The sequence below is a fragment of the Hemicordylus capensis genome, chromosome 2 (assembly GCF_027244095.1).
Source record: "Hemicordylus capensis ecotype Gifberg chromosome 2, rHemCap1.1.pri, whole genome shotgun sequence".
Classification (NCBI taxonomy): Eukaryota; Metazoa; Chordata; class Lepidosauria; order Squamata; family Cordylidae; genus Hemicordylus; species Hemicordylus capensis.
Genome location: NC_069658.1, coordinates 137,514,173 through 137,539,859, shown reverse-complemented (window position 1 = coordinate 137,539,859; position 25,687 = coordinate 137,514,173). Strand labels below are relative to the sequence as shown.

Sequence of the window (25,687 nt, the reverse complement as noted above, 5' to 3'; positions counted from 1 at the left end):
CTCCCCTTGCCCTATTATAGTTACGCCCCTGGGCACACACTCTTGAGAGTGCCACTGTTCACAAGAGATCACAGCTTCAATCAGGATTCTTTTCAGCTTTGCCATGGCCTCCGCAGGGACCTTGAGGTTTCCTTTGGAGGGTTGCCATTTCTTTATTTCAAATATTCTGGTAGTTGAGTGGGTCTAGGGACAGCTCAGGAGATGAGGAGCCCTTTCTCACAATCATGGAAGTGGGCTTGCCGGCGGGCGGCGGGGAAAGCTGCAGAAGCTTGCCTTCCCTGCAGATGATCCTGGTGCCGGGGCTGGGCATGCAGATCATGTGCCCAGACATTCTACTGTTGCCCCAGGCAGCACAGGCTTGCGGGGGCCAGGACACATTCTCCTGGCCCCCAGAGATCCCTCAATGCGCCGCACAAGTGCATTGTGGGGATCCCCCCAGAATGGCCAGGAGCCCACTCTTGTGTCAGCAGCTGGCTGGAAGCAGCCAGCACTGACACACAAGCAGTTAGCCCGGGTCTCATGCCCTTAACCTCAGATAACCAGTAGGCTCCCTAGGAGGGCTTGTCACCGTGGTGCTACCAAGAGCCACAGCCCTCCTGACAGTTCTCATGGGCAGCCAAGCCCGGGCTCAGCTGCCCTAGCCTTGTCTTGGCCACTTGTGAGAACAGCCTCGGGGTCTGGCAGGCTCCAGCAGCAGCTTTGCGTTTGCATCTGGGGGTGGGGTATTCTGAAGAGAGGTTTTCAGAGAAGTAGGTGTGTTGTTGATCCTCACAGCTGCCACCCACAAGCTGCCCCTGTCCGGTCAGCTGAGCTTATACTACAGCTATACTTGCACTGCTCAGTCTCTCATTGCAGAGAGCAAGCTGAGGTTGAGTTGGACAACATGTTGGTTTACAAATTCTGGCAACTGACTTAAATTCTGGCAGCTGGCCTAGAAGCTAAAAAAACCTTCCAACTCCGTTTTGCTTTCCTGGCCCTTTGACAGATTTGGCCTCCAGTTTTCTCTATATTCACTCTTGCATTATAATGGTGGCGTGTTTACTGGTAGAAACACAAACCATGTGAGCTTCTAACCTATGTAGAAAAGGGTTCCTTGCATGTGGTCATTACACCAGCAAAATCTTCTTTTTCTGTGGTTTTGCTGGTGCGAGAGGAGAGCTGGTCTTGTGGTAGCAAGCACAAGACTTGTCCCATTAGCTAAGCAGGGTCCATCCTGGTTGCATGTGAATGAGCCCCTGGTGGCGCAGTGGTAAAACTGCTGCCCTGTAACCAGAAGGTTGCAAGTTCAATCCTGACCAGGGGCTCAAGGTTGACTCAGCCTTCCATCCTTCCGAGGTCGGTAAAATGAGTACCCAGAATGTTGGGGGCAATATGCTAAATCATTGTAAACCGCTTAGAGAGCTTCCAGCTATAGAGCGGTATATAAATGTAAGTGCTATTGCTATTGCTATAGGAGACTTGATGTGTGAGCGCTGTAAGATATTCCCCTTAGGGGCTGGAGCCACTCTGGGAAGAGCAGAAGGTTCCAAGTTCCCTCCCTGACATCTCCAAGATAGGGCTGAGAGAGACTCCTGCCTGCGACCTTGGAGAAGCCGCTGCCAGTCTGTGTAGACAATACTGAGCTAGATGGACCTATGGTCTGACTCAGTATATGACAGCTTCCTGTGATCCTATGTTCCTATGAGTAAGATCTCCAGAACCATGTGAAGAGCCTGTCCATACAAACTGCTTCCAGTTTAATGAGGGATATACATGGTCTGTGCTCTTAGAACAGGGATGAGCAAACTTGGCCCTCCAGCTGTTGCTGAATTACAACTCCCATCACTCCAACCAATCTCACTGCCAGTATAGGAGGCCCTCTTTATTCATGGAGGTTCCATTCCTACCTATTTCCACGAATAACGAGACTGCTAATAAAGAGACCATAACCCTATGGGGATTGAGGGGTCAGATTCCTGAAAATCAAAAGAAAAAGCAAGAGGGAGCAGAAATAAGCACAGTACCTTGCTCTCCAGCAATGCCCCCCAAACTTCCAAATCCTCCTATTTTTTGTTCTTGGGAGTGTGTGTGCTTGTGCAGAACAGAAAATGGCACAGCACTACAAATGGCATTAGGAAATGTTGGATGTCATTTTTGGCCACTCAAGAACTGTGGATAGGCAAAAGTGATCCTATTTTTGTCCCACAAATAAAGAAACTGGGTCCTTTCAGTGATTCCCTGACTTGGAAAAGAGAAAAGACTGGAGGGAGTGATGATAACTGTCTTCAGATAGCTGAAGGGCTGTCACCTAGAAGAAGGAATGGATTTGTCCTCTGTTGTACCAGAGGGCAGTACTAGAACCAGTGGGTGGAAATTGCAAGGATTTAGGCTAGACATTAGGAAGAACTTCTTAACTGTAAGAAGTGTTTGGCAATGAAACTGTCTGCCTTGTGCTGTTAGTTCTGAGAGCTAAGTGGAATTTTTGTGTCCAGAGACATGGTACCAGGTGTCTGGGGCCAACCAGGCATGCCCTACTTGTGTGTTTTTAAGAAGCATCTGGCTTGCTCCTATTGGAACAAAATGCCAGACTAGATGCATCTTGGTCTAGTCCAGCAAAGCTGTTTTGTTCATTTTAGAAGGATTATTGTACTTGATAGAAATAATTTCACCATGGGCACCTTATTTGTTTGCTATAGAGACTGTTCCTTAAAGAGCAAGTATCATGAATGTGGCACTGCTAGGAAAATGTGCTGTCTTGTACAAACAGACACAAACCCTTTTCTCATGCTAGAGACCAGGAACTTCTCAGCCACCTGCTGAACATTCTTATTTCAGCTGATATTAAAATGAACGAACAAAGGCATCGGATAAAAATAAAAGCACTTGAAGTGACTGCATATTTACATAGAGATAAACTATGAAAACTCTGATGGCTACCTCTTTCCCTCATATTCATGTACTGCAGGGATATTTGGACTACACAGAAAGAGACTGAAACTGGAATTGCAAAATTTCTGATTTTCACAATTTCCAATCTTATGCTCTGAAAACTCTTCAGCTTTTTTCAATTTACATCACAAGTAAAAGTTTGAAAATGAATTTTGGTTTGCAGGTGCAAGTATAAAATGTATAGATGCCCAGGCAACTAGGTTTCTGCTATTGTTGCAGCCTTTGTAAGATGGATTGTTGACATTTTCAGAAGAAACTAAGAGCTGCTTGTTTACACACATCCAGCTTTCAGATGGTAGAAATATTTTGGTGAGGCTTGTTTGATTAGTCATGACATTGGCTTCTTCCATCATCCCCAGAACAAATATATTTTTCTGTATCCTTCGCTTCCTCAAATGCTCTGCTTGTTTGTTATGACCATTGGGTGCACTCAGTTCTCCTGTTAATTGGCTCTTCCACATCTCTATTTGCATTTGTGAGAATTTACTTCTGTTGATGTAAACCAACAAACCTACCTTATAGATGCATGAGATATGACTAGATTTGTTTTCTGTCCGTCTATTACAGCTGAACTGATTGTTCATTGTTTCCCCCTTTTCCTTTTGCTTCTCACTGCTGCTTTTCCCCTATCAAGTTTGGATCGCCATATGCAAGCCCACCATGGACATCATAAGCCATTTCGCTGCAAACTCTGCCCTTTCAAGTCCTCCTATAACAGCCGGCTGAAAACGCACCTACTCAAAGCTCACGCTGGTAAGTCTTATTTCTCCATTTTGCAATGAAAGCATTAACACTGCTTCCCCCCTTGCTGCCTACTGCATCTATTAATCAGGCAACTTGAATTGTACTTGTGTGTTGCCCTTGAATGGGCACTCAGCCCTTTTCTCAACTGTTGACAACTGCCAGGACCAACTAGGGGAGAGATGTTGGTGTGGTACATGGGATAAGCCAGGGCTACATTGAGCAGCCAGACTAGGTCGAGGGGTGATGCAAAATTGGCAGGCAGCCTGAACTACGTGTTAGAAACTGGATGTGGAAACCAAGCTGTAATTGGGATGGAAGCCGAGAAGAGAAGTGGAAAGTATAGGACTGAAGCTAAGGCAGGGCACTCCTTTTGGTCTGCAGATGCAAACATGTTGAGTATGGTGGTAAGAGTTACTGTTGTGCCAACTGCTTGCCTTCAAATGTTTGTTAGGTGAAAAGTCTGCCTTTTAGAGGTGAAAAGGCACTATGAGAAGCCTTACGCTTGTTGTGTTGTGTGTTTTAACCTGTTCACAGTCATCATTCCCCTCATCTCTAGTTGCTTTGCACCATATTTTTAAAACGGTATAAGGGCGGCTTCTTTTTCTATTGTTACAGTATGTGATCGCAGCTGATGTGCGATAGCACAGATAGCTGATGAGGGATAGCATATGCATAGTGCTATGGAATTAGTCAGATTTGAGAGCAAATGATGTTCTGTTGGAATGGGAATTAGGACACACATCTAAATGTACATTCAAGCATCCAAATGTGCATCCAAATACAAAGAGTACATCTGCAATCTGATGCACATTCCAGTGCTCATTCAAGTTGATTCTCATTGGAGCTCTTCTCACGATCACTGAGAAGAGCTCCGAGGCAGTCTGTGGGGAGAGTGGGTTACACTTACCCTCCCCACAGATGATCGTCCATATTTCCCTGGGCAGGAGGATTGCCTGTCCGGATGACTGGCAGCTACTCCCTGCAGTTCCGGGGGTCAGGGTGCAGGGAAGCACTGCTGTGTGTCGCCCTGCCCTCCAGAGCGCCAACAATGCACCACAATGCATTATTGGGATTCCTCCCCCGCTCCGAGTGTGCCAGCTGCAGCTGATACAAGATCAGGTTAAGAAGCGCTCGCTCCCTTAACTTCATTTTAGAGGGGGGCTACTTAGGTGGGTTTGCCGCCATGTAACTGCTGGGATTGGGCCTGATCCCAGTGGTTCACACGTGCGTGCAAAACCGGGCTGGGCTGCCTGGGCTGCGTGAATCGCCTCCCTGTTTTGCTGCACTGCAGGAGCTTCATTGCTACAGCACACCAAAACAAGGAGCAACGGCACAGTTGCAGAGACGTGAATTCCTTCTTCCCCTGAACACTTTGGGTTTGAGGAAATATTCACGAAACTCAGTTGTGCCCAATGCTTGGGTCTAGGAAGAATTAGGACAGTGTGCTTGTTGCTTGTCCTCTGAAGCCAAAACTTTATGCATTAGCCTCCAGCCAAGCAGAGCTTCATGGATAGGTTTGTTTGGCTGGAATTTATCTGAGAACAATGTTGTTGGGCAAGGTCTTTATCAGAGTAATTGGAAGGTAGGTGGATTTAGGTTCCTGCCTTGTTAGCTTGTGGGAATTTGGGTGTTGGTCTAAAAACCAAAAGAACCATCTGCAGCTGTCTGCATCTTGGCCAGTTGAAAAACTGTCATAATTCTTTGGAGTTCTATAGGGGCTCCAGGTTCTGAGATAAAAGCTGTGAGCTGCTTCATGCAATTCCATTCTTCATTTTAAACTTTATGTTGATGCCAGTGTGTTCCTTGAGCATGTTGTTATACTCATAATAACATCTTTACCAAGTTCCGTTCTTGTCGTTCTCAGTACTTTGGTGAGCACACAGTGACTTATGATTGGCATTTGTGATGTGTTTTCTTATGAGTTCTTCTCCTTTGTGGTTCACAACCTCCTGGTAAAATTTTGAAATTCTCAGTGGGTTGTTTTTTTTAAAGTGCATTCTGCTCCTCATTATTGTAGAAAGAAGCTTCAAAACATGGGGGCAAGTGTGATTTACATCATTATTCCTTTCTAAAGTCGTAGTTAGCTAATTTGCACCAAAATTTACAGAGCACAATTTATGGCTTCTTGATGCTTTAACTAATTCTTTTAACAAATCATATTCATTGAACTAATCACAACTGTAAGCCAATTGACAGTATCCCCCCCCACCCCCAACTGTACATGATAGAGGTGATAAAATGTAAGAGTGATGTGGTGGGGTGGACAAAGATATTTTTTTCACTCTCATAATGCAAAAATTGGGGATTAACCAATTAAATTTATTTATTATTATTCAGTTTTTATACCACCTTTCATAAGACATCCCAAGGTAGTTTACAAAAGTTAAAATGCAACAAAACTCTATAAAAATCACATTTAAAACTTTAAAACCACTTATACAATAAAACCATAAAAAATAAAAAAAAACCACAACAAAAAGAACCCCATTAAAAAGACAAACAGAAGCAGGAAAACTGAGAGACATGGCAGCCCCCAAGGGTTAAAAGCCTGAACAAATAAAATGGTTAAGGTTTTGTTTTGTTTTTTAAAGCAGTCACAGATGTCAAAGAGTGGACATTCACTGGGAGAGCTTTCCAGAGCCGGGGAGGGGGCAGGCAACAACAGATAAGGCCCTGTCCTGCGTGCACAACAATGTAGCCTCTCTCAACATCAGCACACAGAGGAAAGGCCCCTCTGACAACCTTGTTGGGCAGGCAGAAACCCTTGGGAGCAGACTGTCCTTCAGGTATCCAGGACCCAAACCATCCTAGATTAGCAATAGGTTCAAATTGGTTAAATTGATTGGCAATAGATGCACACAGATGAAACGACTGCATTTTACTGAATGGAAAATGCATTCACTATCATGGGATGCAGTGACAACCATTATCTTCATTTGCTTTAAATATGGGTTAACAGGGGTATAAAACTATGGCCTCCAGCTGTTGTTGGCTTATAGCTCCCATCATCCCTGGCTACTGGCCATTGTGATTGGGCATGGTGGGAGTTGTATGCCAACAACAGCTGGAGGGCTGCAATTTGACACCCTTGGGTTAGAAATTTTCATGGAGATCACATCTGTCTGTGGCTATTAGCTATAATACCTACATTCAACCTCCATGTTCAGTAGCTTTATGCTTATGAATATTAGAGGCTGGGCAAAAACAGCAGAGGAGGGCTCTTGCCTTCATGTCCTGTTTGTAAGCTTCCCAAAAACATTGGTTGGCCACTGCTGGAAGCAGAATGCTGGAGCAGGTGGGCCTTTCTTCAGATCCAACAGGTCTCTCCTTGCATTTGTCTGAGTTCAGGTGTATTATATACATTTGTGTTACTTATTTGGCTTTGTGGCTGGGATATGTCCAGATTTGGTATCAACTATGAGAACTTTTAAAGAATGAAGGAAGTTTTTCTGTTGTTTATATTACTTCCTTAAAGTTCTGTACCAACCTAAATCATGCATAAAAATATTATTTTAGAGTGGTTTCCCCCCCTTCATTATTTAGTAATTTATTTAAGACACAGGGATTTGGTTTTTTAAACAAATTGTGGAGGAAACCTAAAAATCTTCAATGTAATAGTGGCATAGTGAGCTGTGGCAGCAATCTGAAAATGAAATAATACAGACCCTATTCATACACATAGAAAGTTGCATTTATTCAATATTTGATGGGGTAGTGGGATTTCTTTTACTCACCCCCGTCTGCTTCACCTACGTTCACCCCAGCCTGCCTGCATGCATTTGATGTAACATGTAAGTGACAGAGTTCAACAAATGTAGTCCTGATAACTTGTGATCCTTAACAAACAGAATCAGGGTGGAAGGTAAGGATTGTAGGCTGCTTTATGTGCGTCAGTGCCACTTACATGTCCAAATGTACATGGGTGATGTGAATTGGGGCAGGGTGGGTGAGCTGGATCCCTCCATGCTTTGATCATGCATTGCTCTCTTAATGAAGGAATGGTGCAGTACGTCTGTATTAGAAAAGAGGCCCGATATTCTCTTCAGTCCTGTGATGTATGCCTACTTGTTGTGGGGAGTGATCCTGCTTCTCTCTCTTCTGCTTTCTTTGTTGAGCCCAAACTACTTCCACTCAACTCTGACACAACTGTTTTGTTTATTTCATATTTTGAGTTCCAACTTTAATGTCTCTTTCTAGGAAGAAGGTGATCATGTTTGTTATACATAGTCAAAGATTTTGGATGATGAAATTGTTTTCAGTTAATTGGTTCCACACTCTCTGCAAGAGTCTCATACATCTCCTACTTAATAAGCAAATTATACATCACTTTGCAACCTCTCTTTCATACACAAATGCAACCACTCTAAACTCAGTACTTTGGGCTCTGGAAGCCATGCTTTCTATATTAAGCAACCCGAGTTGTCACATTTTAAAGGTAGGATGATTGAACAACATAGCCCAAATTTTAAAAGAATTGTTTTGATTTATTTCCCTCTTTTCATAACATTTTCTCCAGCTCATATTCAAACTTGTGATCTGTGACCCATGTGTACCCAGGTTCCCTGAGTTTGTACCCAAGAAAAGATCAGGAATGGGGCTTAGTTTGCATACTCCCTTGTATGCCCTCTGTGTCTAGCAGAGAAATGAACACTTACTCATTTGTATGAATGTGGGATCTCCATAACCCCGTAGGAGAAACCCTTTTTCTTTTCTGTTTTATTCATAGGATTAGATAATCTCGTAGCTTGCTTATTCACTTCTCCCCATGGTAGAGGAGAACATGGAAAGGGAAGAAGAGGTGTTGTAAGGGAGCATGCAAACTTGATTGGAGCCAGGGAAGAGAAATCATTTTATTTTGTTAAATTTATATACCGTCTTTCATTAAAACAATCCCAAGGCTGTTCACACAGAAAAACTAAAACAAGACTATAAAAATTATACAATTAAATTATTAAGCTAGAATATAAAAACATAGATCTGACTAAAAAGATTTAAAATACAAGCACAATATAATTATACAAAATACAAAGCAGCAGTAGTAGAGACAATCGTATAAAAGCTTGGGTAAAAAGCCAAGATTTCACATGCTTTCCAAAAACTGTGATGGAGACCAAGGAGCAAATAGGCACTGGGAGAGCATTCCAGAGTCTGAATCATATGAACAGCCTGTGTATGTCCATCAGAAAATGTTATACCTGTTGTACAATTATCCCCCTTTATGTCAGTACAAAAGTTAGATTTTAATTGGTGGCAGCTTTATCAAGCAACTGTCCACAACAAGCGTGTAATGTGTGATAAGACCACGCAGCCTAAAATGGGACAACTTTTACCAGCTGGATGCTGTATCTTAAATATGTAACATCACAACCCCACTTTTGTCACATTTGCTATTTCCACATAGACTTCAAAAGCAGCTGTTGCAACTTCTCTATGACTTGGACCAGAATTCCTAATTGCATGCCTTTCTTCTGTCCTTTTGGCTTTTATAGCACTGTTTCCATCTGGCTTTGCAATCTCCACTGTTCATGGATTCTCAAGTGCCCTCCTTTATAATAAACCAATTCTGACCCAACTACTGAGAATGCTGCTGATAATTCACAGGCCACTACTTCATTATGTTCGGTCTGTATAGCTCAAGGCTGTCTGGCAGGTGGTTTCATGGGGAGCGGGGGAGTGGTCATTTAGAGAATGATACTAGAGGCTCTAATGGTAAGAGGTGCTGCCAAAAAGAATGACATTGCATGGAGAACATTTATGCAAGAGATTTCTGATGAGCTGTTTGCTATTCTTGCTTTCAAGAAATCACAAATGGGCCTTACTCCCCTATCAACTTCATTTTTAGAGCAAGTGAGCGCTTATTTGTAGCTTAATTTGTTCCATTTCCCAACTGTTCTTCTGATACCAACATTGCTTTGGAGTGTCTCTAGTTCTTCGCCCCTGGCCTCTTGGCCTAAATCATGTCTCGGCAATAGTCACATCATTCTCCATGTTAATGGGTACCATTACCCAACAAGAACCACCCTGCATGAGCACCATGCTTGTGGTGGCCCTTTAAGCCCTTAGCATCTCCCTCCTTGAATCTTAGAAAGGAGGGGATTGGCGCACATTTGTCACAAGCAAAAGCTGCTTGTTCTGTAGCTGCTACCCCTGCCCCGCAAGAGCCTCGGTGTGGCTTTGTGGGGCATGGAAGACTGACAGCTGCTTCTTGTAGTGAATGAGTTAATGGGCCCACTTGCTTCACACAAGGCACCCCCACCATGAACTAAAGGAAATTGCAGCCACCGTGATTGGCGGCAGTTGTATGCATTGGCCCTGAGTCCAATAGAAATAGGGCAGTTAAAATGATTTTACTCTCTTTTTAGGACCACCCAGAGGAGGAACCCATGGGATTCTCACTGCTGAGTTCAATAGGAGGAGAAAGATTTTTCCCCCACCCACCCCCTCTTCTCTTCCTATTTTTTTTCCCCTCTCGTCTTGTGAGCTGATGACTTGCCTGTTATTTCGCTCACCCAGGTGAACATGCCTACAAATGCTCCTCCTGCTCATTTTCCACCATGACAATCAGCCAGCTGAAAGAGCACTCCCTGAAAGTGCATGGGAAGGCACTGACACTACCAAGACCACGCATTGTCAGCCTTGTAACCTCGCATGCTCAACATGCCTCCAAGAACCACACTATCGCTGAAGAAGTGGAAGACTCTAATGGTAAGAGGCGCTTCCAAAAACGCATCTGAGAGAGAAGTCAAGTTCTCTTATTTATATATTTTTAAGGCGTTCTGATCAAGGAGTAGCTTTGCATTTTGTAAAAGAAAAAGAAAAACCAAATAGCCAAATCACATTCCAAATAGATGTTAAGAGCCAAAGAGCAGTGCTAATTCATGTTCCAGCTTCATAATGGCATTTAAAGTATTTTGATTTGTCTGCATTTCTCAGTCACTCAGCGAATGTCTTAGGATCCCATGTCTTAATGCTTCACCACTTTAGAATCAAAGAAGCAAAAGTATGTTGCAGACACTCCCCAGCTGAAGATTCGAAGGTGGAACCTTTTGTTGTTTTTGCCAAAATAATGCTGAAATTGTCCAGTTCTGATTGCCACTATGACATCAGTGAGCATGTTTGCAAAAATATGTGTTTCGCCACTTGTATGCAAGCCCATTTGGAACCAATACAGATGTAATGTGCCCATCACTTAACTTTGCTTAAGGGAGGGCCACCAGGATCACCCTTCCCTTATTTCATTCACTGTCCTCCCATGCAAATGTATGAATGCCCTTCCCATCCATCCTTAACCATGGCTAAGGGTGAATCAGCACCAGTCTTAACCATGGTTATGGTAAATCGGTTTCCATCTTAGCCAGGATGTGAAATCAGCATTTGAAACTAGTTAGCAAGCACCAGTTAAGAGGGGACCCTTAACCAGGGTTTGGCTTTAACCATGGTTAAGGATAGTACCAGTATAATATTTACCATGGTAGATAATGGGGAGCGGAAGCATGTAATCTTGTGACCTGTCCACACTTTCCCTTTGATGTTCTGTAGGAAATGTGGCACCTGTGAGAAGAGCATTTTGGGAGTTCTGCTAGCTTTGGTTTATTAGCATAATTGCACAATGATCTGAGACATTTTGTTTGCAACAGCAAACTATTTATTAGGTTCCAAACCCTAAGACATTGGGAGTTTCTGTTAGTTATTCATACAACATTATCAGATAGTATGTATACTGTATTTAATGTTGATATCTTGTAGGTCATATTGGGTAATCTTGTTAATCTTGATTGACCTTAAGAATTTGTGAATTGTAGCCTTGCTCTAAGCTGGTAGGCAACTAAAACTTTTGTAAACCACCTTGAGATGCATTATGAAAGGTGGTATAAAAACTGAATGAATGAATGAATGAATAAATAATGCACACTGTTTAAGGCATTAGCTTGCACCCTACCCTGTGACCCTTCTTAGTCTAGAAGATTTTGGCACATGGAGAGGCATCTTTTGTCCTAACTGAGCCCTCTGGAGAATCTAAAGGATTCATAAGAGAGCTAGACTGTGGGGCCATTCACATGACTGGGCAGGTGGTAGTGGGGGAAGGCTGTGCCAACTCACCTTCCACCCAGATGATCAATGCCGCCAGGAGTGTGGACCACATTCCCAGGCAATCTGCACTGCAACACATCTCAGGATACCCCTTTATCAGTGATGCAGAGACTGTCAATTTGATTATTTCAACCTTAGTAGGTTGCTTCCATAATTGTCAAAAATAATTTGATTAATAAATCTATTAGTATTATATTCGGTTGACTGAATATTTGCAACACATTGAGGCGATTCTCATGATCAGTGGAAAGTGGGCTAAAGGAGCTTAGCCCGCTTTCCACGGACCGTGGGAACCACCAGGTTTGCAGGTGAGCCCGGTTTCCCCAAAGCGGGTAACCAGCTTAAATACCTCCCCCCTTAACCCAGGTTAGCAGAGCGAGCAGCCTCTTGGGCTTGGGGGTCTCTCCAGCATGCCCCGTGTGCTCATGCGGGGCATCCTGGAACTTCCGGGGGCCACGCGGCAGATGTACTGGTGGGATCCCCTGTCAGACGGGTGCTCTAGGCCCCTATCTTTGTGTCTCACAGCCCGAGGAGACACATGATCCCAGCAGCTGGGTTAAGGGAGCACTCGCAAAAGGATCCATAAGAAAGCTAGACTTATGAAGTCTAGCACTCAAGAGCTAGCCCTCGCTCCCTTAAGCTCAGCTAAGAGCTGGACTTAGGAGTGGGGTTAGGTTGGGTGGGAGTGCCAGGATAGGAGCGCCTGGGCTAGGCTGCTCATGAGAACAGCCTCTGTGAGTGAGTTTGTTGAAAGCAAACCTTGTGAGAAGTGGTAGAGTACTTCTTATGGGCTTTGGAGATTGCATAAATAAGAACTCCTGCTGCTAGTTAACACGGAGGGCTCTTTCAGAGACTGCACAGTAGCAAACCCACATTTGCCACCTAGTGTACATGCAACAAGAAGCTGCAGCCAATCACAGCTCAAAGTATGTTAGAGGTGTGCACCAAAATACATAACACGTAAAGCAGCCCTAAGATACAATTAAAGGAACCAAGCCTTGTGTCCAGAATGATTTAATATTGGGGATGCCGGGTTGAGGCGGGGAGGGGATCGCTTCTTTTTAATTGGTATTTTTATTGTTACAGTTGAACTATAAGCAACCACCCCATATATGATCAGGATGTCTCTGTTAGCCAGAACCAGTTTTAGAAATGGAGGGAATGTGTTGCAAATGTTCAGTCACCCTTTACTAATAGGTTTATTAATCAAATTATTTTTGACAATTATGGAAGCAACCTACTAAGGAGACTGTCAGATTACAGGTGTTGAAATAATCAAATTGACATTCTCTGCATCACTTGATAAAGGGAGGAATCCCTCTAGTAATTTTCTAGACTTTATGGTGCTGGACACAGACTTCATTAATTTGGTCTATGGTAGTGACTCAGTTTGCTTTTGAATTCCTACAAGGGAGTAACAGAGCCGCATGACCCTGGCCTGTTTTTGCTTTGCATACTGCTGCTGATGCATAAGGAACAGATAGGAGATTTGCTTTAAAATACACAGAAAGGAGAACATACATGTATAGTGGGGTTTTATATCCAGTTGAGGGGAATATAAAATGTAAAGTTTGGACAAAACACAGTTGGAAGGATTGCTGCTGTTTTTAGTGTGTATAAGCAACATCTATTTGAGGACAAGCTGTGATCTAGTTAATTTACTGGTGATATGAGATTGGATCAGAATAAGAACCAGTGGTGGGGGGTAGCATGAAATGAACTTGATTATCCCCCCACCCCATGAATGGGGACCTATGTATCTGAAATATAGTACCACTAAACTTTAATGAACAGTGTGAATCAAGAAGCTTGTGTTATTTTTACACTATAGGCCACCTGAGTAAATGTGCACATGAACAAGGATGAGTGGTATTTGTTTGCATATCTAGACCTCCTTTTGCTCCATGGCACTCAGAACTACCTACTAATTACATAGTAAAATAACTAAAATAAAATAAAAATTCAAGTCCCATTGACTGCAAATGAAGAGTTAAGTACATTTCTAATTCTTTCCTATTCAAGTCAACAGGACTTAGAGTGCTTACAGTTGGCAGGATCTTGGCCATTGTAATAATTCAAACAATCCTTTAAAAAACCATGACTAAATAAGTCATGGATTGTGACTAAAATATAAGTATATTTTCCATCATACTGTTTTCTACCATCCCTTTATGTCTCAATACTTTCAGGAAAATAGTGGCAACCACCTTTTTTCGACAAGCTGAATTGGGCTGATTACTTCTGTAGAGTACTTACGTTGCTGTGGTTTGAGTCTCTATTACTCTGTACTGGTAGTGATATTCTCTTGGCTGTTCTTTTCAGGGGTTTCCCCATTTTGATAGCTGTAGATTTATTATAACTTGATCTATTTCATTTTGTTATGTGGTTCTATTTTATTTTGGTTGTTACTGATGTTTGGGGTGGAAAGGCAAAATATATATAAAATTTTAATCCCAGCAGTTTTGGTTGTTATTGATGTTTGGGGTGGAAAGGCAGAATAAATATATTTATTTATTTATTCATTCATTCTTATTTTATTTTATTTATTTTATTTTAAGCCCAGCTGTGTGGCATGAGGCAGTGGGATAATACCAGTCCAGATCTCCTTCTATAGGCAATTGTCAAAAAACTAATCAATTTATTTGATCTTTATGAAATCTTAAGTTGTAGGGACAATGGGTTCCCTCTTGGGACAATGGGTGGCTAAAACCGTTCCTGTTAGGGTCACATACCAGCTGAGGGCTTCTTGTATTAATCCCCTACAACTATAATTCATCCTAGTTGTTCTATGCTCTGGTTTTCTTTAGAGAAAATCAGGCCCTGGCGGTGACCAAGAACTCCTGTCTGGTGTTGCTTACCAGAGTGAGCCAGAAATTTCTAGCTTTCCCATCTGTTCTGTTTCTGCCACTGTCTTTTGTGGGCTGACCCACAAAATATGTATCTTCCTAGAGGCTGGGTCTAAAGATCAGTTCCGTATGTCCAGGGAGGCCTTTAGTTGACATTTCTTAAGCAGCAGCCCTCCCCTGCCCTGATTGCTGCATGCAAACTGCTTTTGATATTGAGGAGGGTTTCAGAAGCAGTTTGGTCACACTGCCTGGGGGAGGCTCTCCTGTTCAAGGGAAATACCAACAATCCCCATATGCCCAAGCCTTTGGGCACATCCAAACTCAATCTTTTGGATCCTGACCAAAATATTTTCTATTTTGCTGACCAGGTATATGGATTGGGTGTAGCGGTGTTCATCTGTTGAAGCAGAAACCATGAAGGGTCCTTGTGGGACAGAATACTGGTTACTAGCATGTTTGTTGGGCGATACAGTTTTGTGGACTAAAGTTTGCTTTGTCAGATACATGAGTTCATCAGTGAATAAAGCACTTACTTTCATTGGCCCTTAATGAATCTGCAACAAAATGGAGATTGTGTGTGTGTGTGTGTGTGTGTGTGTGAGAGAGAGAGAGAGAGAGAGAGAGAGAGAGAGAGAGTTAGAGTTAGTTATCTGGAAATTGTACGCCAGTTTGTTTGCCTCATCGATTCTATTTGCCTCATCCAGACCAGATATTCCCTGCTACAAGATTTGTGGAAATGCCGCCTTCTCCCCCTCACACATCTTTACTTCCATCCTCAATAGTCACTTACCCATGTTCTCCTCTGTGTTTTGTGAAACTGCTGTTTAAGTGTAAAACTATAGGGGGCAGGGGTTAGCAATAAAAGCTATTAATTTAAAAAATGAAAATAACACTTCAGAGATCTGACCAAGTGAATTTTAGTTCACAGAGGTTTATGCAACAATAAATGTGTTAGTTTTTCAGATCCCATAGGACTTTTGAATGAATAGAACTAAATGAATGGAACTTTTATTTTAAAAACTGAAGACAATTAAAAAAGTAAAGAATGGATAGCTATTAAGGGTAGTACTGAAACCAAATATTTAAAGCAAAAGGTCTTGTTGCACATACTTCTGCCATTCAAATTCATACTTTAATGCATTTGGGGAAAGTTGTCAAAGAGGTTGTTAATGTTTCCTTTTTTGATTTATGACTACATAATTCCTAGGAGACAGAGTAGGCCGAGATTATATCATCTTTAACTTACTTTGTGTTTTACAATGTAGGACCAACACGACAGCTATGTTATAATTTATAATTTCTTATTTAGTAGTTGGTTTCAGTGTAAATGACATGCTTTACAATCTTACAGTGTGTGCTACTAGGTTAGCTTTGCAGTGCATAATTTTATGTATTTGAATTATGAATTGCAAGGTTCTGAATCACATGAATAATTTTATACCAGTTGAAGTTCATATAGGATCTCTGAGTACACATTGCAGAACTGTAAAGGGAAATGAATCCTTGAATTTGTATTTACAAATTTGTTTATTTCAGCTAACTAGTTGAAAAACTTTGGTTATCAAAAGAAAATCCCATAGCAATTAATGCCCCCCCCCCAGCAGTGCATACAAATAAATGTAAAGATACCAAGAAAGGTATCTTTTCCATTAAATTCTAACTGAAATGAGCAGTATTGGTATATTAATAATGATGAAGACAGGAACATTCTGTTCGAATGAGAGGTCCTTAATTATTTTAATTATACTGGATTTTTACAGAGATTATTTTACACAGAGCTGATCTCGGAAGGCTGTTGAGAATCAAAAAACAAAATACTTTCCAAAGGCTGTTCTGTGTCTCCCCTCTAAGACCATGATGGGTGCACTGCACACACCATACATATTTGCCAGTCAAGGTTTTCCAGAATAATTTCACTATCGCAATAGTCCCCTTTGTTCCTTGCTAATCTTCTTGATAAACTGAGGTTAAAACTCGACACATAGCTTGACCTGAAAATTTGCTGCAAGGGACGCTGCTGCAAGAACTCCCTGTGGCTTGGCGTACATGTAATGCCGTCCAGTGTCCCGCTAACTGTGCTTGGGCAATTGAGAGCACCCTGTGGCTTTCACCCTCCTCCCATTTGGCATGGGCACCACTATCCTTTCACTTTGGGAACTACCAGTGTTTTCACTAGCCATAGTTTGTGTCAAACCATATTTACATATTAAACTGTGGGTAATGTGCGCAGCGGGGAAATGCTTGACGAACAAGCAGAAGGTTGCCGGTTCGAATCGCTCCTGGTACTATATTGGGCAGCAGTGATATAGGAAGATGCTGAAAGGCATCATCTAATACTGAGTGGGAGGAGGCAATGGTAAACCCCTCCTGTACTCTACCAAAAAACCCCACAGGGCAGAGTCGAAATCAACTCGATGGCACACTTTACCTTTTAATGTTGCATCTGCACCAGGGCAGGGTGAATTAGCTACTTGATTACACTTTTGATAGGTAGCCCGCAGGATCTGTGGCCCATGCCTCTTAGGGGCACTTAGGAAACTATGAAACTAGTTGGTCCCTCCATTTCAGCTAGTGCACTCTGCTAGTTAGAAGCTTTATTTGTAAGGCGTTTCAAGAAGTTGTTTGTAAGCCAGCTTAGATGCCTGTAGCAGCTGTCTCCTTTGCCATTAGGGCTGCCTATGCATCATCTTGTGCACATTTATATGTATATACTTGAAGTTCACTGCTCAATAGCTACCCTCAATCTCAAGCTTCTCTTTTAAATTATCCTGTGTTTTAAAAAGAGGAGTTCTGTGCAACTGCTTTTAAAAGAAAATTCTGGGGATGATACCATGCGTGATTGGCAGCAGTTTCCCTTCGATCCTTTCTCACACCTGCCTCTCAAGCTGCTTTTTAAACTTGGGAATGAACTTGGGTAGAACAGTGTGGAAATGTCAGATGGAGCTGGCATCAGTAACATTTGAGGATTTGCTTGCTATCTGGAGCTAGGCAGAAATCTGACACCCACATCACCCACTTGCAAGTATAAACTTAGTGACATAAAAGGCACACTGGTGTTCTGTCACCAACAAATCCCCCACCCACTGACCCCTTCTTGATGCCATTTGCTACCTGGAGGCAGTGGTTTTGCTGGTAAGGTCAGGAGGTTCCCCTCACAATTGTACTCAGAAATTTTCCCCACACAGGGTTGTGGAATGCAAAATCACATTATGACATTCAGGTGCTTAAACAGAACAGCAAAATAAAACAGTAACCTTCTGTTTTAGACAGCAGGAAATGACCTCCCTGTTTGTATCTCAGAGCCTCTGTGCTCACTATCAAGTTCTCACAGAAGGTTTCTCGTTGCCTGCCATCCAGTCTGCTATGCTAATGTCTTTTCAGAAGAATGAGACATAGGTGCATACGCCACTTTTTTTTTTTTTTAAGTACAGAAAGCATTACAATGCACTTCCCACCCATTCCTGGACTTTGGTGATCAGGCCCTCTTTCTCTACATATGCCAAGAAAAATATTTGTCCACTCTGTATGGAAGCGTTGTGCCAGTAATGTTCAGAACAGAAGCTTCCTTTTTATTATGATTTTCAGAGAGTCTGTTTCAAGTTTTATTCACAATTAGTGTTATTTTTATTTCCCGAGGAGTACCTGAGAAAAGAAGAGAAAAGGCTAGCAGATGGTAACAAAAATAGAATTAGCCCAAGTGCTTGTAATACAGTTCAGTAATTAACTAGAACACCCAAGGCCATATATTCTCTCCCTTCCTAGACATATGAGGTTTCTCTTTATTAGAAGCCTCATCATGAGGAGCTCGAAATGAAAGACGTCTACTATGACTCATTGGAGCTGGGCTGAGGTATACATTATACTGCGAAGCTCCTTTAATTTTGTTTTTTTTAAAAAAAAATTCTGCAGGAGTTCCACACCCTCACTGTGTGCATGTTGGGCATTACAATCCTCCTGTCTTGATCTTAACATTATCTATCTGCCTATCTATGATTAAAGTAGATTCCCTGCATGCAGAAGTGTTGAGAACCCAAACAGCATGGGCAGGGGAAGGACGGAAAAGGAGAGGGCCTCTGCTCTTGAGTAGAATATTTGGAGTGTGTGAAAATGATCTTCCCCCAACACACACACACACACACACCACAGTGGCCTACCAGATGCCTTTGGAAAGCCTACAACCAGGAGATGAAGTCCCTCTCTTGCTGTTGCTCCCTGGCAACTGGTATTCGAGGCATCCTGCCTCTGAGCCTGGAGGTAACCTATAGCCATCGAGATTAGTAGCCATTGATAGACTTGTCCTCCATGAATTTGTCCAAGCCTTTGTTAAAGCCATGCAAGCTGTGGCCATCACTATATACTGTGGCAGAGAATTCCATTAATTAATCATGTGCTGTGTGAAAAAGTGCTTCCTTTTCCTGGCAATCAGTTGCATGGGATGATCCCTGACTCTAGTGTTGTGAGAGAGGGAGAAAATGTATCCATCCACTTTTGACACCATGCATAATTTTATGAACCTATATCATTTCTCCCTGTAACTGTCTTTTTTCTAAACTAAAATACCACCAAGTTCTAGCCTTACCACTTAAGGAAGGTGCTCTAGACTCTTGATCATTTTGACTTCCCTCTTTTCCAAGTGTTTTCATACCCCTTGTAAAACACCTGAATGATGAACCATGTAGATCTTTTGGTTGAAAGTACTAGCTGGTACATCCATCAGACAGTAAATTCCTTGGTAATTGCAATGGCAATCTTTTAAACAGGAGCTTATAGGTGAAAACATAAATATTGCAAACACAAACAAGCCAAAATGCAAATTTACATGTATAAATGTTCTCTAACATAGTAGAAATGTGCTCGAAGCATTTCGGCACCTCTATTTTCAGGTGCCAAAATGCTTTGAACTGCCCCAGCTGAATCATTTCGGCTGGGGGTGAGTGGCCATTTTAAAAGGAGGAAGGCAGGTCTTACCTGCACCTCCATTGCAGCTCTGCTGTTTGTAAACAGTGGCACTGTTTGTATGAAGCAGCCAAGGCTGTCTGTTTACTGGCTGCATTTGCTTAGGAACAGGAGGTTCCCTGTTTCCGGAAGGAAATGGAGTCATAGCATGTGCAGATGCCATCTTGAGTGCTCAGTGTTGCTGACCACTCAAGATGGCATCTGCACATGCTCATTTTCTGCTGGGAAGTTTGTTTCATACAAACAGTGCCACTCTGGGGCAGTGGGGGACAGCAGAGCTGCAACGGAGGGGCAGGTAAGACTTGCCTTCCTCCTTTTAAAGTGCCCGCTCTCCGCTGTCCCAGATGTGCATGAAATGCTTCTTGCACGTCCTTATCAGATAGTTCATATTGAGTTAATAAATAAAACTCTTGCCTAGAATGTCATCCACAACACTTAAATGCTTTTGTGCTAAAAGACAAACAATTACTAGGAACCCTTAGGAATTTAAAAATAGGATTTTGGTTAATGTATAGATTTGTTGGGGAGCAAATCAATGCAAACACTACTGAAGAAAAAGTAGTAAAAGTACATCTGCATCACCTACTATTGATGACACAACATCCACTTAGTTGTGAATGTGTCAAAAGCTTGGCCTCAGGGATGCCTCGAGGCAATGGGCACTCCCCCGCAAATATTTCGCACTCCCCCATGTCAGACAATACTGTCATAGTATATTATGGCCCTATGGTTTGAATTAATTACTTTAAAAGCCCTCTGTTTAAAGAAGAAGCGGTCACTCACTCCTCTACCCTCAGGACAAGCAGCAGAGGCCAGTTCCGCCAAGTCAGTGGGAGACTCCTCCAGCCTCCCAGGAGCCAGGCCAAGCCCTTCGCTTCCTTCTTGGCCAGGAACTGGACCAATTCAGGCACAATGCCAAACTGCGGGTAAGGTTAAGCACTGAAGTTCAGAATTGTCACACGTGATCTAGTAAGTGAGGTTTCATTACCTCCGCCCACTGCCGAGAGTCGTCCTCCCAGGCTCAATCGCAGCATTTGGGGCACTGCTTGCATTGCCAGACTGTGGGCATGATCCCACTCACCCAGCAACCATTAGCTATGATGTGAGCAGGGGGTTGCTTATCGTGCTCAGATTCCCTTGTATCTTCTTGTCATCTGGCAGCCGTCTTGAGCAGGGCAAAGACAAAGTAACCGTTTCCTTTCCTCCCCTTCCAGCCATCACACTGCTCCACTCCAAGGCTGAAATTGTTTCTTCATATATGAAGCTGGAAAATGTGCATGAAGCCTGGCCAACCACCCCCAGAAAATACTGATTAAAAATTAGTAATAAATACTGATACTGATTAAAAATTAGTAATAAATAAAAACCCAAATAAATATGAAGAAGGCTTCATATTCATTCATTCATTCAATCAATTTTTATTCCGCCCTTCCAAAAATGGCTCAGCGCGGTTTACAGAGAAATAATCAATAAAGAAGATGGATCCCTGTCCCCAAAGGGCTCACAATCTAAAAAGAAACATAAGATAAGACACCAGCAACAGCCACTGGAGGTACGGTGCTGGGGGTGGATAGGGCCAGTTGCTCTCCCCCTGCTCAATAATCACCATGCCTCTTGCCCAGTTAGCAGAGAAGTAACATTGACAGGTCAGCAGGCCATTGCAGGGGAAGGGAAATCAGAAACCTAATGGCTGACTCCCCTTCTGGCTGTCCTGCCAGCTCTTAGGCCTTGGAAAGCATTGCCAACCACCCACAGAGCCTCGTCTTGCTCCTTTGTAATGCCAGGCCGGCCCAGAATAAACCTGAAATAATCCATGATCTGATTTTGGATGAAGGGGGCGATCTGGTATGTATTACAGAGCCTAAGTTGGGGGAGGCTGGTGGTCCGGTGTGGTCCCAGCTTCTCCCTCCCTGGGTACTCTGTTGAGGAGCAGGGCGGGGGACGTGGGCGGGGAGGTGGAGTGGCTGTGGTCTATAAGAACAATATCTCCCTTGCCAGGATCCCTGTCAAAGTGTCTGACCATATTGAATGTATGTACCTAAGTTTGGGGACCAGGGATAGACTGGGACTTCTGTTGGTATACCGATCGTCCCGCTGCCCAACAGAGTCCCTAACTGAGCTGATGGCCTGGTAGAGATCATAAATGCTTCTTTGAGGGAGGGCACGATGTCTCCTTGTCTTAAGGAGGCAATCATTAGACCGCTTCTGAAGAAGCTTGCCCTCGATCGCTCAGAGTTAAGCAATTACAGGCCTGTCTCCAATCTTCCATGGCTGGGCAAGGTGACTGAGAAAGTGGTGGCCTCCCAGCTCCAGGTGGTCTTGGAGTAAACTGATCATCTAGACCCATTTCAAACTGGCTTTCGGACGGGCTATGGGGTGGAGACTGCCTTGGTTGACCTGATGATCTCCAATTGGGAATTTACAGAGAAAGTGTGACTCCGTTGGTCCTTTTGGATCTCTTGGCGGCTTTCAATACTATTGACCATACTATCCTTCTGGAACGCCTGAGGGGATTGGGGGTGGGAGGCACCGCTTTGCTGTGTTTCCGCTCCTACCTCATGGGCAGATTCCAGATGGTGTCTCTTGGAGACTGTTGTTCTTCAAAATCTGAACTTTCCTATAGTGTCCCGATGTTGTTTAACATCTACATGAAACCGCTGGGAGAGATCATCAGGGGATTTGGTGCAGGGTGTTATCAGTATGCTGATGACACCCAAATCTATTTCTTCATGTCAACATAATCAGGAGAAGGTATAACCTCCCTAAACGCCTGCCTGGAGGCAGTAATGGGCTGGATGAGGGATAACAAACTCAGGCGGAATCCAGATAAGACGGTACTTATTGTGTGGGGTTGGAACTTGAGAGATTATTTTGATCTGCCTGTTCTGGATGGGGTCACACTTCCCCAGAAGGAACAGGTGCAGAATCTGGGGATGCCTCTGGATCCGAAACACTCCCTGGAGTCCCATGTTGAGGCAGTGACCAGAGGTGCTTTTTATCGGCTTTGGCTGCTATGCCAGCTGCATCCATTTCTTGAGATGAACAACCTCAAAATGGTAGTATATATGCTGGTAATCTCTAGGCTAGATTACTGTAATGTGCTCTATGGGGGGCTGCCTTTGTATGTGGTCCAGAAACTGCAGTTGGTTCAGAATGCAGCAGCCAGGTTGGTCTCTGGGTCATCAAGGAAAGATCATATTACTCCTGTGTTGAAAGAACTACACTGGCTGCTGATATGTTTCCGGGCAAAATACAAGGGTGCTGGTCATTACCTATAAAGTCCTAAACAGCTTAGGCCCTGGGTATTTAAGAGAACGCCATCTTCGCCATGAGCCCCACCGTCTGCTAAGATCATCTGGAGAGGTTCGTCTGCAGGTGCTGCCAACTCGTCTGGCGACTACTCGGGAACACGCCTTCTCTGTTGCAACACCTGAACTTTGGAATGTGTTCCCTGTTGAGATAAGGGCTTCCCCATCTCTGGCAACTTTTAAAAAGGCACTGAAGATGCTTTTATTCACCCTGGCTTTTAATTAGATCTATGGTTCTAAAAAATGTTTTTAATTGTTAAGTAATGTGTTAAATTATTTTAATTGTAAACCGCCCACAGGCTTTGGGCGGTATAGAAATGTTGTGTGTATCTAGATACTGATATACATACCTTTTAAGTGAAAAGGGACAAGTACTAGAAAGAATAAAATATGTTGCAAGAGTGAACAACACGTTTGGGAGAAAGTCACAGATCCTCTGCACTGACAATGGTGGCGAATACACTGGGAATGTTGTCATAAGATTCCTAAAGGAGGAGGGCATTGAACACCAAAAGACATTTCCTTATACTCTGGAGTAAAATGGAGTGGCAGAAATAAAGAACCGTTCGCATATGGAAATGAGATGCATGCTTGTAGATACTGGTTTGGCTACTAAATTTTGGGGAGAGGAAGTGATGACTACTACTTACCTGCAAAACAGATTGCCAACAAAGGCCACAGGAACAACGCCACATGAGTTATGGCATGGCAAAAAGCCCACTTTGATTCATATAAGAGTGTTTAGATCTAAAGCATACACCTATATACCAAAAGCACCAAACAACTGTTGATCTGAGGAAGGGATACTTGTTGGCTATTCCATAGGATATGATGTTGGATTTTAGATCTTGCCACAGAAACAATTAAAATATGCAATGTAGCACACTTTAGTGAAAATGAAAAAACAACTATTAGTGAACTGCCAAACTTAGAGCTCAATTTTCAGTTTGAGAAAGAATCAAGGCAAAGGAAGAAACCACTGTAAGTTTTATACCTGGCAGCGATTCAGCAGAAGAGGATTCTGATGACAAACAAAGGGTGTGGTGTTCAACATGACAAAATAAAGGAGTTCCGCCTAAGAAACCTTCCTACATTGCAAAAAGAGAAAGTTTTCAAGAACCAAGCATGTGGAAAGGAATTAATAACTTACCTCAACTGAAGCACAAAACTGGAAGGAAGCTGCGAAAGAAGAAACAGAATCATTGCACAAAAATAACTCATGGACACTCACAGAGCTACCTGAGGGAAGAAGACTGTGGGGTGCAAGTGGATTTGTAAAACAGAAGATATTTATATGGAGCAGTCTCCAGGATTTGTGAAACGTGGTAAAGAAAAACTTGTATGTAAGCTGCAGGAAAGTATTTATGGACTAAAGCAGGCTGCAGGAGCCTGGAATGTCAAATTAAGCCAGTTGCTAGTCATTGAGGGATTTACCCAAGGAAAGGCTGACTCTTATATACTTACTTCCATTGATAATCTGATAATTTGTTATGAAAATAGAGAGGACAGCCTTGTAATAATAAAGCACCTGAATAGTGAGATAGAAGTAAAAGAACTTGGGCCTATTTCACACTGAGGCCCATGCAGGGCATACTGGAGCTTCCGGGAGTCGCACAGCCCCCGAACACTCCAGGCTCTATCACGGAGCCGGCAATTGTGTGGGCCGCCAATCCGGCTGCCCAGGGCTCCCCGCTCAACTTCGCAAACCAGGTCTCACTGATCGTGAGACCCAGCTCACTATCTTGGGACACACACACAGAGAGAGAAGAGGATGGAAGCTATTTGCTTAACCAAAAACAGAAAATAAATGATTTACTAGAGTATTTGGGACTTACAGAGGCCAAAGCAATGAGTACACCTATGGAAACAGGTTACCTAAAACAGAAGGAGGAGAGTGAACTTCTGCTAGATAACAGTGAGTACAGGACAGTGATTGGAAAACATTTATATGTAGCTATGATAATAAGACCGGATATAGCTGCATCTGTGGGAATCTTGAGTAGGAAAGTAAGCACACCCAGCAAAGATGACTGGTCTTGGACAGGAAGAAAAAAGTAGTCTGGTTCTTCAGACTGGAAGTTTTGGTCTAATCCCAAAAAACAGCACTTTCTAAAAGGAATCTGGTCCATTTTTTGAATATGTTTGAAGATGTCAAGCAAGCTTCATTAATAAGGTTAAGGAATCACCAACATTAATTACTTTGCTTCTGTAACGATTTAATGTATAGCAAAATCCTTGCTCCCACAATAATGTTCTTTGCCACCACTTTGCTCCCCAGAACTAGTTGTTCTAGAGTCGCCCATGGTTGACATCCCATTTCCTGTATGCCATTGTAAAGAGCAGGGAGGATTTTCTTACGTTGGAACCATAGTTCAAAAAAGAGGGAATATAAACACACACACACACACTATAAGGCTATTCTCACGTGCAGTAGAAACTGGGCTAAGGGAGCCCAGCCCGGTTTCCGATGCGCATAAGAACCACAGGGAGCCGTGTGGCTCCTGGCAGCAGCGCAGCGGCAAGCCCTCTTAAGTGGCCAGCTGCTTAACCCGGGTTTTGGGCACAGGAGCAGCCAAAAAGCGGGTCAAACAATCGTGTGTTGCCGCAGTGTGGCTCCGCGCCACAATGACTCACGAGTAGCTTCCCGTCGTCAGGAGGCTCCTCAAAAGGCACCATGCACTCACAGAGTGCCTTATGGGACTCACGGGGGCCAGGCCCCCCCCCCCAGACCCCGCTGTCCCAACTGGCTCCGTGATGGACCTAGTAATTGTCTGGGCAGCCAATCCGGCCACCCAGGGTGGGCTCCCTGCTCAT

At 43.2% G+C, this 25,687-nt stretch overlaps 1 protein-coding gene across 10 annotated transcripts in view; it reads left to right on the top strand.

Moving 5' to 3' along the window:
• Positions 1-25,687, top strand: part of ZNF462 (zinc finger protein 462) — a 170,428-nt gene that overhangs the window by 99,804 nt on the left and 44,937 nt on the right. For 9 of the 10 annotated variants that reach the window (XR_008316128.1, XM_053296025.1, XM_053296021.1 and 6 more), the window contains 2 exons: positions 3,563-3,681; positions 10,186-10,377. Coding sequence is in view for 9 of the 10 variants with exons in the window: in XM_053296025.1 (XP_053152000.1) it covers positions 3,563-3,681; positions 10,186-10,377 (311 nt within the window). In the remaining variant the exon portion in view is untranslated. The remainder of the gene's footprint in view (positions 1-3,562; positions 3,682-10,185; positions 10,378-25,687) is intronic. The other variant, XM_053296024.1, reaches the window with a different exon arrangement.